General features: G+C 37.7%; 1 protein-coding gene across 2 annotated transcripts in view; it reads right to left on the reverse strand.

Moving 5' to 3' along the window:
- Nucleotides 1-14,422: 14,422 nt before the first annotated feature.
- cops4 (COP9 constitutive photomorphogenic homolog subunit 4 (Arabidopsis)) overlaps nucleotides 14,423-16,298 on the reverse strand; it is a 50,215-nt gene continuing 48,339 nt past the window's right edge. Inside the window, exons 9-10 of one of the 2 annotated variants that reach the window (XM_039758823.1) lie at nucleotides 15,736-15,820; nucleotides 14,423-15,292 (exon numbers count right to left, since the gene is read on the reverse strand). In XM_039758823.1, coding sequence (XP_039614757.1) covers nucleotides 15,159-15,292; nucleotides 15,736-15,820 — 219 coding nt within the window. In that variant the 3' untranslated portion in view covers nucleotides 14,423-15,158. Of the gene's footprint in view, nucleotides 15,326-15,735; nucleotides 15,821-16,298 lie in introns of both variants that reach the window. The other variant, XM_039758822.1, reaches the window with a different exon arrangement.

Raw genomic sequence — 16,298 nt, forward strand, 5'->3', positions numbered from 1 at the left:
TCAGATAGTACACATTCATGGCTGCAAGGCTAAGATAAGATCATCTCAGGATGAATTCACACTGCAACTTGACCCCGTGTAAAATTAACTGCACGGCAGCAGAGCCGCCTCACACTCTCTGAGCCCCTGACATAATTCCCAGCGTGGACATTCTACATGTGTTTTAGTTTAATTGGTCCGTAATGGACTGCCATCTTTGAAATGAAATACTTAAGGATTACAAGTTTACTCCAATTCAGTCATAAACCAAACCTCTGAATTCATGAAGATGGGAAATATGGTATATATTACTGATATAACAAACATAAAGTGAATATATTTTAAACAGAAACAAAACATGAGACTTAGCCAGCAGTTACCTTCAATAAAGTGTCATCAGGATTCTTGTCGATTTATTATGGTTAAATTGTTCTTACAGAAACTATGGAGCTGACTGGAGGAGAAAGAACTGGCGTAAAATACAAAGAACAAGAACACAATGATTTCATTCTTCTACTCACTAATTTGAAAGCTGCAGCTTCTGAAAGCCACACAATGGAGTATCAATGTCTTCATACTGAAAAAAACATGTATTATTGTTGTTTTATGTAAAAACTTTATTTTAAAACTATGTAAATGCAAAGAAAGTTAGGTAAGATGCTATATGTTATATAGATAGAGAACTGCATAACAAAATCTGTTATTATTTTTGTTCTTTCGTAAGGATACAATCTGTGTGCCAAATAGCAGTATCTATCTATTATCAATTTTTAGAATCAAGAAAAAAATAAATACCAAATTTAAAAAATAAAAGCTAAATTTTTACTTACTGATATATTGTAGTTACTGCTGTGGTTCCAGTATCGCAACACTAATAAAGGATAAGTGCTATTTTTCTCCTAACACTCAGCATACCATTTCTGGCTGTCACTGTCGGCTGTTGTAGACAATCTGAGAGTGCTGGTGGTCTTGTTTATGCTGAACAATACACTTACTTGCATATTTATGTTCTGAACTTTATTCCAAACCAGGGTTAAAAGTAGTAGGAGAGCGTCTGTCTAATAATTCACATTTAGAACATTAGAACACTCTAGATGAGAACAGGCCATTCAGCCCAACAAAGCTCGCCAGTCCTATCCACTTGTTTCTTCCAAAAAAACATCAAGTCGAGTTTTGAAAGTCCCTAACGTCTTACTGTCTACCACACTACTTGATAGCTTATTCCAAGTGTCTATCGTTCTTTGTGTAAAGAAAAACTTCCTAATGTTTGTGCAAAATTTACCCTTAATAAGTTTCTAACTGTGTCCCTGTGTTCTTGATGAACTCATTTTAAAATACAAGTCTCGATCCACTGGACTAATTCCCTTCATAATTTTAAACACTTTAATCATGTCACCTCTTAATCTTCTTTTGCTTAAACTGCATAGACTCAGCTCTTTTAATATTTCCTCATAATTCAACCTCTGTAGCCCTGGAATTAGCCTAGTCACTCTTATCTGGACCTTTTCTAGAGCTGCTATGTCCTTTTTGTAGCCTGGAGACCAAAACTGCACACAGTACTAAAAATGAGGCCTCACCAGTGCATTATAATGGTTGAGCATAACCTCCTTGGACTTGTATGTCACACAGCAGGGCGCTACATAACCAAACATTCTGTTAGCCTTCTTAACGGTTTCTGAACACTGTCAGGAAGTCGATAGCTTAGAGTCCACTATGACTCCTAAATCCTGCTCATGAGGTGTACTCGCGATTTTCTGACTGCCCATTGTGTATTTCAATGTCTTCTTCACTACTGAGCCACATTACCTAACATGAAACAGCAAAGAAGTAGAAAATGTCCAAAGGTACATATAAAAATGAAAATACAACTCATCTCTGATTATTTGGGTCAATCAGCAATATGTCCTAAGGTATATACAGTGTAAGAAATTATTCCTTTGTGAGAATCTCATTAACATTTACAGTGCATCCAGAAAGTATTCACAGTGCATCACTTTTTCCACAATTTGTTAAGTTACAGCCTTATTCCAAAATGGATTAAATTCATTTTTTTCCTCAGAATTCTACACACAACACCCCATAATGATGTGAAAAAAGTTTACTTGAGATTTTTGCAAATTTATTAAAAAAAAAAAATAAAAAACTGAGAAATCACATGTACATAAGCATTCACAGCCTTTGCTCAATACTTTGTCGATGCACCTTTGGCAGCAATTACAGCCTCAAGTCTTTTTGAATATGATGCCACAAGCTTGGCACACCTATCCTTGGCCAGTTTCGCCCATTCCTCTTTGCAGCACCTCTCAAGCTCCATCAGGTTGGATGGGAAGCGTCGGTGCACAGCCATTTTAAGATCTCTCCAGAGATGTTCAATCGGATTCAAGTCTGGGCTCTGGCTGGGCCACTCAGGACATTCACAGAGTTGTCCTGAAGCCATTCCTTTGATACATTGGCTGTGTGCTTAGGGTTGTTGTCCTGCTGAAAGATGAACCGTCGCCCCAGTCTGAGGTCAAGAGTGCTCTGGAGCAGGTTTTCATCCAGGATGTCTCTGTACATTGCTGCAGTCATCTTTCCCTTTATCCTGACTAGTCTCCCACTTCCTGCCGCTGAAAACATCCCACAGCATGATGCTGCCACCACCATGCTTCACTGTAGGGATGGTATTGGTCTGGTGATGAGCGGTGCCTGGTTTCCTCTAAACGTGACGCCTGGCATTCACACCAAAGAGTTCAATCTTTGTCTCATCAGACCAGAGAATTTTGTTTCTCATGGTCTGAGTGTCCTTCAGGTGCCTTTTGGCAAACTCCAGGCGGGCTGCCATGTGCCTTTTACTAAGGAGTGGCTTCCGTCTGGCCACTCTACCATACAGGCCTGATTGGTGGATTGCTACAGAGATGGTTGTCCTTCTGGAAGGCTCTCCTCTCTCCACAGAGGACCTCTGACAGAGTGACAATCGGGTTCTTGGTCACCTCCCTGACTAAGGCCCTTCTCCCCCAATTGCTCAGTTTAGATGGCTGGCCAGCTCTAGGAAGAGTGCCGGTGGTTTCGAACTTCTTCCACTTACAGATGATTGAAGCCACTGTGCTCATTGGGACCTTCAAAGCAGCAGAAATTTTTCTGTAACCTTCCCCAGATTTGTGCCTCGACACAATCCTGTCTCGGAGGTCTACAGACAATTCCTTTGACTTCATGCTTGGCTTGTTCTCTGACATGAACTGTCAACTGTAGGACCTTATATACTGTAGACAGGTGTGTGCCTTTCCAAATCATCTCCAATCAACTGAATTTACCACAGGTGGACTCCAATTAAGCTGCAGAAACATCTCAAGGATGATCAGGGGAAACAGGATGCACCTGAGCTCAATTTTGAGCTTCATGGCAAAGGCTGTGAATACTTATGTACATGTGCTTTCTCAATTATTTTATTTTTAATAAATTTGCAAAAATCTCAAATAAACTTTTTTCACGTTGTCATTATGGGGTGCTGTGTGTAGAATTCTGAGGAAAAAATGAATTTAATCCATTTTGGAATAAGGCTGTAACATAACAAAATGTGGAAAAAGTGATGCGCTGTGAATACTTTCCGGATGCACTGTATATACAATACATTAGAAGGCAAATCTAGTATTAAAGTTAAACACAAACTGAATGTGAAAGAGAGAGCGGAAAAAGGCAGTGAACTTGAATAATTACAAAACGAAATGAGATGATGGAACTGACACCATTTGGTTTTTAACTGAGCCACAGCCACATTTCAGCACTAGAGAGTGGGAGTGGGTTCAGAGAGAGAAATGGATCTTAGTGAACAACAAACACACCAAATAAGTACACGAGTAAAGTGCTTTCCATTTTTGTGACTATTTCCCCAAAGAGCTGTTACCAGATATTTAACAACATAGTTTAAAGTACTTTTTTTTTTTTTATTAACACACTTCTTATGCATCAAAACAAGAAAAAAAGCATTGATGGTTAAAATAAATGGGAACAGGTTTTATTTATTTTTCCTTCTTATATAATTGTATCTATTTTTTTATTGTATTCTACAAGTTATGAACATTTTACTGTACATTCCACATTTTATTGCATAATGTGATAGTATTATTGAGTTATATTGAATTATTTATCATTTTAACATTCTCCTTTTGAGGTGCTAGGATGCACTGGATGAGCTCATCATGGTGACAGTACAGTATTTCAGCCACCATTGCACTGAAGACAACCAACAAAGATTCTGGCTTCCTTTTAAAAAAAAAACTTCCAGTGTGTTCATTTTAAATTTCCAAATCTGTGTGTGTTATTTTTCTTGACTTTTATTTTTGAATAACATTTTGGTTTTGAGGCTACAAGATCTGTCATCCTGATGTTAGACCTTAGTCTGTTCTCAGAATTTGATCTTTGCTTTAGTCCATCTACCAGTTCTTGTTTTCTGCATTACCGTCAACTCTGCTGATCAATGCTTCAAAACTGATCAATGCGCTAAACATCAAACATATTTTTCACTATTACCCCTGAAAATGATATACAAATGTTTCAAATTCCAAGTCTGTCTTAGCAAAATTTATGTTTGGCGGTTTCTCTTTCATTTTAATGAGACAATTAAAACAGAATAAACACATCATACAACACATAATCTTACGGACATAATTCATTCGCATATCAAATGACATTTGCAGAAACATTTATTGATGCATCCAAACCTTATGGATGCATCCAAACCTGTGCAATAAAGTTTTTCTTCTTCCCTACCCCTGTAACTTCTTTCAATTCATAAAGAAGGCATATGTCAACTTGCGCTACAACATTGTGTAACATGGCACACAGCAACCCAACCCCAGTGATTTGTGCTATTTTTCAAATTCCTGCAGCACACTTTACAACATTGGGCGTCCTCAGTGTGCACCTTTTGATTATGGTTTGGATATTCATCACTAGAGTTAGCAAGTATTCACGGAAAGAATACCCCATGTTTGAATTAAAAGATTATTTGAAACAGTGTATATACTCACTTATAAGTCAGGTCTCTCTCCCGAAAATCGATCATAAAATCAGAACCCGACTTATAAGCCCGTTCAAAAATATGACACTTAATTTTTTTTTTTTTTTTTACATCCTCCAATCTCACATCACTTTCTCAGACGCATCAAATTTTGTTGCAGCAGCGCAGTTACTAATTTCTTTCGCTACTTCAACGACGTTTAATTTAAAACCAGCGTTATGTTTTCTTCTGATCGAACGCTCCATCGTAGATAAGGGATGCTCTTACGATAAAAGTGTATGAGGGTGTGAGATACAAAAAACACAAAACAGTGCAAACATAACTTTAGAATAGTTCGGTATTACCACGTGGTCACATAGGCACAATACACAGAAAAAAAAGGCAGTGTGGTCCATGCTTACTCTCTCAGGTGGGCGTTAGCGTATTGTAATCTCTTGGACCAACAGCGCGGGTTTCCTGCATTCGACTTATACAACTGACATTATAAAAATACCAGAAATTATACAGTAAAATCAAGTCCTGACTTGTCTGCAGGAGAACGTAAAAGCGAGTATAACAGAAAATAAATATGTCAACATGAAATCTCCATTTAATTTTCATGCTTACATAACAATTCTCACCCACCCTCAGTTGGACTTGGACCTTGGTCATGGGAATAAGAAGCAAGTGTTGCAACCAACAGGATAAAACATGGCAGCCAATGCACCTTTCAAAGGTTCGTGAGACTTAACGTGACATTATCCTGACCAAAGCGACCTCTAGTTTTCGTGGGCAGAACTACAGACAAGATCCCAAATAAATAAATAAAGGTCTTTGTGAATAATAACTATGACAGTTTACACATTAATTTACAAATAAGAAAGAAAGTTTACATGGTACTTTAGCTAAGAAGGGTTTACGAAAATGTCATTAATTAATGAGTAATATTAAAATCAAGTTAGCACAATTCTTATTATGGAGCTTATGGGAAATGCATACCTGAGGGCTGAGTTTTAGCAATCCGTTTGCTAGGCAAAGCTGTAATCAAATATTCTTTCCCATATTTGAACCAGCAAAGCAGTACAAAATACAAGACGAAAACAATCTTCAACAGAGAATTAACCTACATTGTGAATCTTGCCAGGGTTAAGCTAATTTATAAAATTCAAGGATAGTAACATGACATTAAAATTACAGTTGGTCCCTCTATTACGCAATAACCTACATGTCATTTTCCTACTGTACCACTATGCCGTGACCTCACTGTCCTATCACTCTGCTGCCCTACTTTTCTAGGATAAGGCAACCTAAATTACACAGAGACAATCCTCACACTCACACAAAGGCGTATGCAATGCTTGAAGGAGCCTGGATCAGTCCTAGTTGGCTAACATTTCTTGCTGGATTGAGCTAATTGGTTCTTTTCATTCTGCCTGACCTGTAAAAGGTATACAGTACATCAGTGATCATGCAGTGATGGCATCTGCACCAGAAGCCCATTTCAGATATTTATTAAGCTTTTTACTGCCTACTCCACACACAGATAGTGTTTAAGGTTACATAGGATTTTTTGCTTGTATCTGAACAAACATAGTACAGTGCTGGGGCTCTAACTTAAATTGGGATGTGGTCGTCTGTTACCAGTGAAACAAATTGCTTAGGGCGATGCACCCACCCTTTTTCTAGTTGTTCTCCTTGAAATGGCACAGGTGGATGCAAACACAGAATGCTGTTACCAGAGCCAGCAATTCTAACACTTCATTTAATCCAATAGTGGACTTGGCCTCTTAATTTGTGAGTTTGCATGGTCTTCTAACGTTCACATAGGCAGTCTCCACATTCGTATTTCTTGCCGCATAATGATGTTAGGATGACATCCACTCTGTTTTCAAATATTGTGAGATTGATTGGCCTGTTCTGCAGAATTGGTCCCAGTTTTGTGCTTATTGCAGTCATTGCGGACTCCACAAATGTCACGCCTGTAGCAAAAGCACTAAATGGCCCAACAGATCTGCACTTTCAATGCCTACTGCTCACTCTTTTCTCAAACTGACTGTCCTGGTGTAGCTATTGGCATTATTTGCTAGAGATCATTCCTCAGTTGTTAAAAGCCATTAACCAGGAAATGCACATTTCTTTCAGAAAAAAAAATATTTTGGAGTATAGAAATAAAATCAGAAACAAAAAGTAAACTTTTCTAAGCACTGCAATCTGTTGTTCTAAACCAGATGGTTTAAACATAACTAGCCAACCCGTGGCGTACTATACACCACATAATCAGGCCGATTTTTTAATGATTTTTAAGCACAGGGAGAAAATTAACATTTGAAAAATCGGTAATGTAATAAATCAGTAAGAAAAGCAACATTGTAACCATGCACGGAACGAACCAACACACAATCGTCCGAGACTGAAAACTGGTGGACCGCCATCGCTCATGTGCCCACCTCCAACTTGTCACTTGAGTCATTGTCATCTTTGCACAGTCCAGATGCACCTGTAACTCATGTAGACTTTCCGTGTTCCTGCAGGAGCATCTAAGAAGGCGCATGTTTGTCACGGATGCGAATTGCTGTATGTAGCGTGTAAAACAGTTTGCTATGGTGCACGCGGTCGTGCGTCGTAACCGAAAACTCGTTTTTTAAAGACTGCTTACTTCATTGTGTTTTAACCTCAGTTGTAAAGGATTGTTTTAAGGATTCCATGGGATACCACTCGCAAACCGTTTTACACGCTGCATATGGCGATTCACCTCCGCGAGAAACATGCCTCTATGAACAGTCAACGTGGCCTCTACGACAGACGAATATAAATTACGCCATTTTTTCTGTGTCGTCGCGTCCGAGTTGGTAGGCGTGGCTCTGTGAGTCGTCGTCATATCCAATGGTCGTGGAGTTGGTAGGCGTGGCTCCTTCCTGCGTGCGCCATAGGTGTCTTACTTGTCGGCGGCTTAGTGAATCCATGCCCCTTCCGGCGTGCTTTCCATGGGTGTCTTGCCTTAGTGAATTATATATATAGATTGTTGTGAAAAATGCAAGATGTCATTCATTTAAATTCTACAATACAACCACAGTCGAGACGTCAAGATGAAGACCAAATCACAAACAAAATAGCAAGAGTTAATATCAGAATACCAAAACAAGGCTCTCAAAGAGAACTTATTAACTGGTTGAGTCCGTAACTTGGACAGAGCAGTTCACGCAGCTCGTATCAGGAAGTCAGGCTCTAGCAATCAGCAAACACTATTTTCATGTAGTGATGTTAAAGTGGAGATGTGGCACAGTAAACAATTAAAAAAATACCTTTCTTGAGCAAAGTAGTAAAATTTAAACCCATATATGAAAATAAAGCCCCAAAATTTAGCTTTTAAAATATAAACACTCAAAACCTAAATAAAATTATTCAAGGCATAAAAAAATGAAACTGCATTAAAAGGTTTTCCAGATCTCAATAACAGGGCTACAAATTCAAAGTGCAATAAATGAATATGAACAGAAGATTGAAGAGAACATCCTTCTGAATGGTTACTTTCTAATCTGCACTGTTGACCTTCTGAATTAACTTAATTCTCTGTGTCTCGGTTCGGAACTGCACATCAAAGTCAGTTTTAGCATGTAGGTCAAGGGCAGTCTTCCTAATTGCAAGCAGACACTCCATAGTTCAACCCTGGACATAATGAAGGGTCTAAGCATTAATTGGCAAAGCAATGAGGTAAACTAAACAACTTATAGCCACTTGGGCCAACATCCTGTTTAAAGAGAGGTGGGCACAAACCAGTCCATCACAGGGTACACTCATACTGGTGTAATTTATAAATATCAATTGATCTGACTTCATGTGCCTGGGCTGTAAAGGGGAACAAGAAATTGAATTAACAGTTAAATCTGAAAGAGTCATGCAAATAGGGAGGAAGATACATAACTGAGCTCTTTACCATTCTGAAACTGAAATACAATGTGTTAAAACGCCAGTCCAACATAAACACAAATTAGAAACACAGTTTCTACAAGATGGTTAAATACAGTGGTGTGAAAAACTATTTGCCCCCTTCCTGATTTCTTATTCTTTTGCATGTTTGTCACACAAAATGTTTCTGATCATCAAACACATTTAACCATTAGTCAAATATAACACAAGTAAACACAAAATGCAGTTTTAAATGATGGTTTTATTATTTAGGAGAAAAAATCCAAACCTACATGGCCCTGTGTGAAAAAGTAATTGCCCCCCTGTTAAAAAATAACCTAACTGTGGTGTATCACACCTGAGTTCAATTTCCGTAGCCACCCCCAGGCCTGATTACTGTCACACATTTGATTCAATCAAGAAATCACTTAAATAGGAGCTGCCTGACACATAGAAGTAGACCAAAAGCACCTCAAAAGCTAGACATCATGCCAAGATCCAAAGAAATTCAGGAACAAATGAGAACAGAAGTAATTGAGATCTATCAGTCTGGTAAAGGTTATAAAGCCATTTCTAAAGCTTTGGGACTCCAGCGAACCACAGTGAGAGCCATTATCCACAAATGGCAAAAACATGGAACAGTGATGAACCTTCCCAAGAGTGGCCGGCCGACCAAAATTACCAGAGACGACTCATCCGAGAGGTCACAAAAGACCCCAGGACAACGTCTAAAGAACTGCAGGCCTCACTTGCCTCAATTAAGGTCAGTGTTCACGACTCCACCATAAGAAAGAGACTGGGCAAAAACGGCCTGCATGGCAGATTTTTAAGATGCAAACCACTGTTAAGCAAAAAAGAGCATTAGGGCTCGTCTCAACTTTGCTAAGAAACATCTCAATGATTGCCAAGACTTTTGGGAAAATACCTTGTGGACTGATGAGACAAAAGTTGAACTTTTTGGAAGGCAAATGTCCCGTTACATCTGGCGTAAAAGGAACACAGCATTTCAGAAAAGAACATCATACCAACAGTAAAATATGGTGGTGGTAGTGTGATGGTCTGGGGTTGTTTTGCTGCTTCAGGACCTGGAAGGCTTGCTGTGATAGATGGAACCATGAATTCTACTGTCTACCAAAAAATCCTGAAGGAGAATGTCCGCCATCTGTTCATCAACTCAAGCTGAAGCGATCTTGGGTGCTGCAACAGGACAATGACCCAAAACACACCAGCAAATCCACCTCTGAATGGCTGAAGAAAAACAAAATGAAGACTTTGGAGTGGTCTAGTCAAAGTCCTGACCTGAATCCAATTGAGATGCTATGGCATGACCTTAAAAAGGCAGTTCATGCTAGAAAACCCTCAAATAAAGCTGAATTACAACAATTCTGCAAAGATGAGTGGGCCAAAATTCCTCCAGAGTGCTGTAAAAGACTCATTGCAAGTTATCGCAAACGCTTGATTGCAGTTATTGCTGCTAAGGGTGGCCCAACCAGTTATTAGGTTCAGGGGCAATTACTTTTTCACACAGGGCCATGTAGGTTTGGATTTTTTTTCTCCCTAAATAATAAAACCATCATTTAAATACTGCATTTTGTGTTTACTTGTGTTATATTTAACTAATGGTTAAATGTGTTTGATGATCAGAAACATTTTGTGTGACAAACATGCAAAAGAATAAGAAATCAGGAAGGGGGCAAATAGTTTTTCACACCACTGTATGTTAACTGCTCTGAAATAAACTCAAAAAAATGCTTGATATTTTTTTGGAAGAAATAAGTAGATAGGACTGGCGAGCTTTGTTGGGCTGAATGGCCTGTTCTCGTCTAGAGGGTTCTAATGTTCTAAAGAAATTTCAGAAACAAACTCTCTTTTATACATTACAGTTGAAATACAGACACTAATGGCTAAGACTGCCATGTGTCTAAACCGAAGCACTGGTTACTATTTAAGTCATACACTATTTTCATTTTAAAATATAGTCTGTGAAACAATATTAAAATACAGGGTGAGGCAAAAAGGATGGACTTTTTTTTACAAAATCACAAAATTGTTAATTTTTTCTTACAAAGAAATTTACTGAAAGATTTGAGTTCATATTGAAATAGCATTTGACAATTTGTAGGGATGGAAATGCAGGTCTTAATGCAAAATACGCCTTACCGAACGATTACTGAGGCCAAGTTCAGAAGAATGCTTCCAAGCAGATCGACTTGGACTGCGCAGCAGGGCTAGTCGTACGCTTTCCACATTTTCAGGGGTACGTGCTGTTCGTGTATCCCCAACGTAGGATAGTGTTACGAGCGGGAATAGCTTTATTTCTGTGGATATAATGAAACTCATGCTGAACTGCGGTAATAGATTGGTTGTTCTTGACAAAACAGTCGTACGCAAAAACGTGGTGTTCTATCGTCCATGGCTTCAACTAAAAAGAAAATAAAAAAATGCTAAGATTTCGCGAACTTAACACCACCTACCACACATCTGTCACTCCACCCAGTGGTGAGTTATAGCCATTTCAAAGACGTCCGTCCTTTCTGCCTCACCCTGTATAACTTGCATGCAAAACTTGTCCAAAACTGAACTGGGTCAGATTACAGAAGATTATAAGAAGACATCTTGAACTGCTTGCAAGCATAAACACTGTACATTCACACCATGGCTGCTGAATTAAGGCTTAAATAATCAGAATATTACAAAAAAAAGCAAATCTTAAAAAAAGAAAAAAAAAAAAGTTATTTACCTCAGTGTGACAAATTCTTCTCTCCAGTATAAATTTAGTAAACCCATTTCACAATTTCTACATGGAAATGCAGAAACTGGGAAATAACAGGTGTGGTGTACCACGGGGGCCCTTGCCCGGCTGGGATGTCTATATAGTGGATGGAAGGACCGGGGGGAGAGAGCATATTCAGGACATAACCTCCCCCGGAACGCTACAGGGAAGCCCCCCCATCCGACCCCCCCCACCCCCTGGGTTGCAGCTGTGCCTCTGACTCCATCAGGGCTCCTGGGGAGTTGGAGTTTGGAGCAGCTCTACTGGGTTCTGTGGGCTCTGCAGAAACAGCTGAGCCCTGTGTCACTGGACACCTGGAGCACTTCAGGATGCCCTATAGAAGGAGCCAGCTGTCACTAATCCGGGAGAAGAGGTGGACAAAGCTTGCTGGAGGAGGAGGAGTGGAGGTGAAGAGAGAGAAAAAGAGGAATAGAAAGAAAGAAGAAAAGAAAGTGCTTAGTGCTATGTTCTAGTGCTTGAAATGTGCTGTCAGGTAGGAAAAGGTGGAAGACATTTCCCACAAGGAAAAAGAAGAGAAAAGTAAGTGCTGAACTTGTGTCCTGCGTTTGTCTGTATGAGGTTTGGGTGACAGGAAAGCCTTTTGCAGGCCACACAACTTCTTAATGAAGACAGAAGTCCAATTAAAAGCAGCAGATGTTGATTGGGATATATACCTTAAGTTAAAGATATATATGATTGAACTTAAATTTGCTTTAAGCATTTCCTTACTAATTAACACACCCATGAACATGACACTGAAGTAGCTTCTCCCCTTTAGCATTCAGTCTCATTTGCACCTGTCTTTACACTGGTCAGTATCTTGATACAATTATGGGAGCAGACACCACAAAAAAGGGTGAATTAAAAATGATATGGTAAAAGAAAGCTTTTTATTGCTAAGGCAATCAACGCACATTGCTGAATTTCTTCTAAAAATTACTATTATACTAGAACACTTTTCTAAACGACCAGTTAAATAATTACATAAATTAGACGTGAGTGAATCATTCATTTGTGAAACTGGTTGAAATGAAAACCAGCGTCCACAGTGCTCTCCCAGAACTGAACTCGAAAACTCCAGCTCTATATCATCAGCATAGATAGTTAAGGTTTAAAAGCAAAAAACACTGACATTTAGGCCAAAAGTAGAAATTCAGACCAAAGAGGATTAACTGGAATCAGGTTAAACCATGATTTTCAATCTAATATCAAACGCATTAAGCAAAATGTTAAAAATAAGCTATATTCTAAAAGCACAGAAAACAATCTGGAAACTCCTGGCTAACGCATAAACGCCCAGTTTGTGTAATGGCCTTTAGGTGTTGTGAGCAGGAAGCACTCTGCTTAAATGATCGGTTATGAGCTGCTTCTGAGGGCTTCTGCAGTCCGGACAGTTACCACAGGGAACTGGGAGGACAGATCAACGTGCTATATGTACGTCTCACTCCTCAACAAAGCTGTCTTTATAAAGATTTGTCATACTGTTTAATATTTTGCTTCTCCTAAAACACAGAATTCAATGTTGGTTTGAGTGACAAATTAATAATCTAAAAACAATGAAGTGTAGTAGTTATTTGCACACATCTTGTAACTGTAAAATTCTATCATGCCAGGACTTTTTATTTGGGCCAAGCATGTTATTTGTATTTTACTGATAATGTAATGTGGAAAATTCATTATCACATATAATTAACACAATAATTATATTTAAATTTTGCTTTAAAAGTAATTTTATAGTCTGAAATCTTTGTATAGTATCTTGAAAATTCAAATTTATTTTTGACTGGGCTCAGTATTATAATTAGCAGGGGTTAAGATAAAACAGCAAACTTTAATAGATTTTTAATAATTTCAAATTATCCACATCAACACTACTAACAAAGGCAAAAAAGTTATTAGTTAGGGCAAGATTATCACATCTTCTCAGATATGTTCCTGCATACTCCCAGGACATAAGCTACGCATTTTTACTGGACAGAAACCAAGAAGCAGATTGCTATATGCACAATCAGGTACGTTTGTTACTGCCCGATAACATGCCCACAATGGTAGGTAATCACTGATATATCAGTATCTTGGGTGTTTCAAAATGTAAATTATACTAACACATAGTTAATTTTGAACAACCTAGATTTGAGAAAAATGTGCAGACATTTTTTAAAAAGACTGTTGAACATCTACAGAAAGAAATGACTGCTTAAGAAATGCAACATGGGATTTCATTTTGAACGAGGTTCCAAAGTGGAGCGAGGGTCATATTTATTTAGGCTTAATAAACTACATTGTTTTAATAATTGATCAAAAAAGTAGTTTTTGTAGGAAAAAAAAATCACCTTGAATACTATACTGTATGTGTTATAATGGCCCCACATAAAGTGAGCTCATCCATTAATAAATATATGTAATAAGACAAAAATTGTGTTTCTTAGATCTTTTCCCTCTACATTGATTTCACTGTTAAAGAGATTTTGAAGATGTTATTGGATGTAATGCGCTTTATAAATGACCATAACTTCTGTAATAAACCAACAGGAATGTTTTACTATGCCAATGTTGCACTGCATGGCTTTGAGAAATGATGACAAGTATTGTTATTTTAACTTTTATTCTTTATTCTGTGAGTGCAAACTGCAGAAATTATACTCTACCACTGCCAGACACCTACACATATGCTCACCATAAGAACACCTCTATTTCTAGAATTCAGATTTGGGGCAGTGAAATAAATAAATAAATAAATAAAATTCCATTTTAATCATAAGCAAAGCAATAATATTAAGGAGAAAAGCTTATTTCATTAAGCCTTTATTGATGGTAACTTAACAAGGCATCTGTAAGACCTGCTATCCAATAGACAATTACAGATTGACAATGGGTGAAATAATAATAAGCAGCAAACTATTTTAAAAATAAAAATAACTGAACAGATGTGACGTGTCTGCTGTCATGTTCAAGGAAACATTAAAATGCAATTTTAATACAAATATGTTCTTACTGCAGGTTTTTTTAGTCCTCCTATTTCCTATATTTTTATTTTGCATTCAATGTACTGTTAAATTTGTCAAAAGACAAAAAATGGATGTAAAATATTAGCAATTTTTCCAGGAATGCAATTCAGATCTGGAAAACATACAGAAGAGGTATTCATGAACAGATAATTCCAAACCTGATGCAGTGTGAACCACTGCTTAAAAAGTCCCAAACCTTCAACATGCATACTTCACTGAGGTAATCCTTTTATGTTTTCTTAACCTCCAGAGTGATGGTATTCTTTTTGTTAAGGCTTTCAATACCAATAAGCCTTCTGTCTTTTTTTATGACACTGGGTGTACGCTCCCGTCTTCATATAAGGGTGTTTACCAGACTTGTGACATGTAAAACAACAAAGGAAGAAGTGTCCTCTTGCAAATGAAGAAATTACATCCCATGAGAAACAATATTACTGTGATGCTTAAAAAATCCTGAAAAATATGCTTATGCAAGCTGCAAGAGGGAAAAAAGATTGTTCAAACAGCTAGTACTTAACTACTGAGTCATCTGTGCCTCCATTGCTTGTGCTGTCCACTCTGGTGCTGCCTGACTGATCTTTTCGAGCAGATTATTGACTTGAAAACAAAGTGATTGGATTTGTTTATCCCATGTAGGCAAAGGCTTGCGAGCTGTGTTGGAGGAAAGGCAGAGAGAATTGATGACTAGATTAGCAAAAAAAAAAAAAGGTGAGATAGATAGACCATTAACTGATCAAAACCAACCGAGAACTAAATTGTATTTAAATATAATTAATTTTCATTTAAAGTGAATACACCTAACAATATAAATGAAATGAATACACCTACAAATATAAACGAAATAAGTAAACCTAAATACTAAATTTTAACCATCTCCTTTTTTTTTTTTTTTAATATTTAGCAGGTGAAATTCTAGCATTTTTCTGAGAAAGTCAAATTAACTCAGCAGTTTAATCAGTGAATATTTACCATTTTAAAGGTTAAGTCAATAATCAGCATAAATAACTATTACATTTAAAGTCGCATTCAATATTGTGTGCTCACAAAAAGAAAATTTCAGTAACCTCTATATACACAACTACCAGTATACTTACTTTCAAAGTGAACAATTCCATCAATCTGATCAATAAAGCCATTCATTCGACCTTCAGTTATCATCTGTGAGGCTATCTTTTCTGCCTGTCCAAAAATAAATAATTTACTTAGACTCCATATTCAGTGCTTTATAAACTCCATACCAAGTCTTCTTCTTTACTCAATATTCAACTTCCTTACATCACGGGACAACACACACATGGGTACAACTATTCTCTGTTTTTCCAGCATTGCTTCACATTTCTCCTTTGGCCATGTCTGACTCTTAAAGAGCACAGTACTATTCAGCTAACTTTTATAAAGCTTTCCCTTTAAATGTCAGAGAGCCTCCATTAGAATCCATGCACCTCACCCCCTTGGTATATGAGCCTGGACATTCATTCATGCTCAAGATATCAACTAAATAGCACAATTTTTCGATTTTTGCCAAAACAACTTTATTATGGATATCTAATTTTACTTTTAACTACATTAATATTCTATACACTTCCCATTAAGAAAAGTTGCACTTGCTGTCTGTAGATTGCCCTTCACAATGCCACATCTTTTATGCTTCCACTTC

The sequence above is a fragment of the Polypterus senegalus genome, chromosome 7, assembly GCF_016835505.1.
Source record: "Polypterus senegalus isolate Bchr_013 chromosome 7, ASM1683550v1, whole genome shotgun sequence".
NCBI lineage: Eukaryota > Metazoa > Chordata > Cladistia > Polypteriformes > Polypteridae > Polypterus > Polypterus senegalus.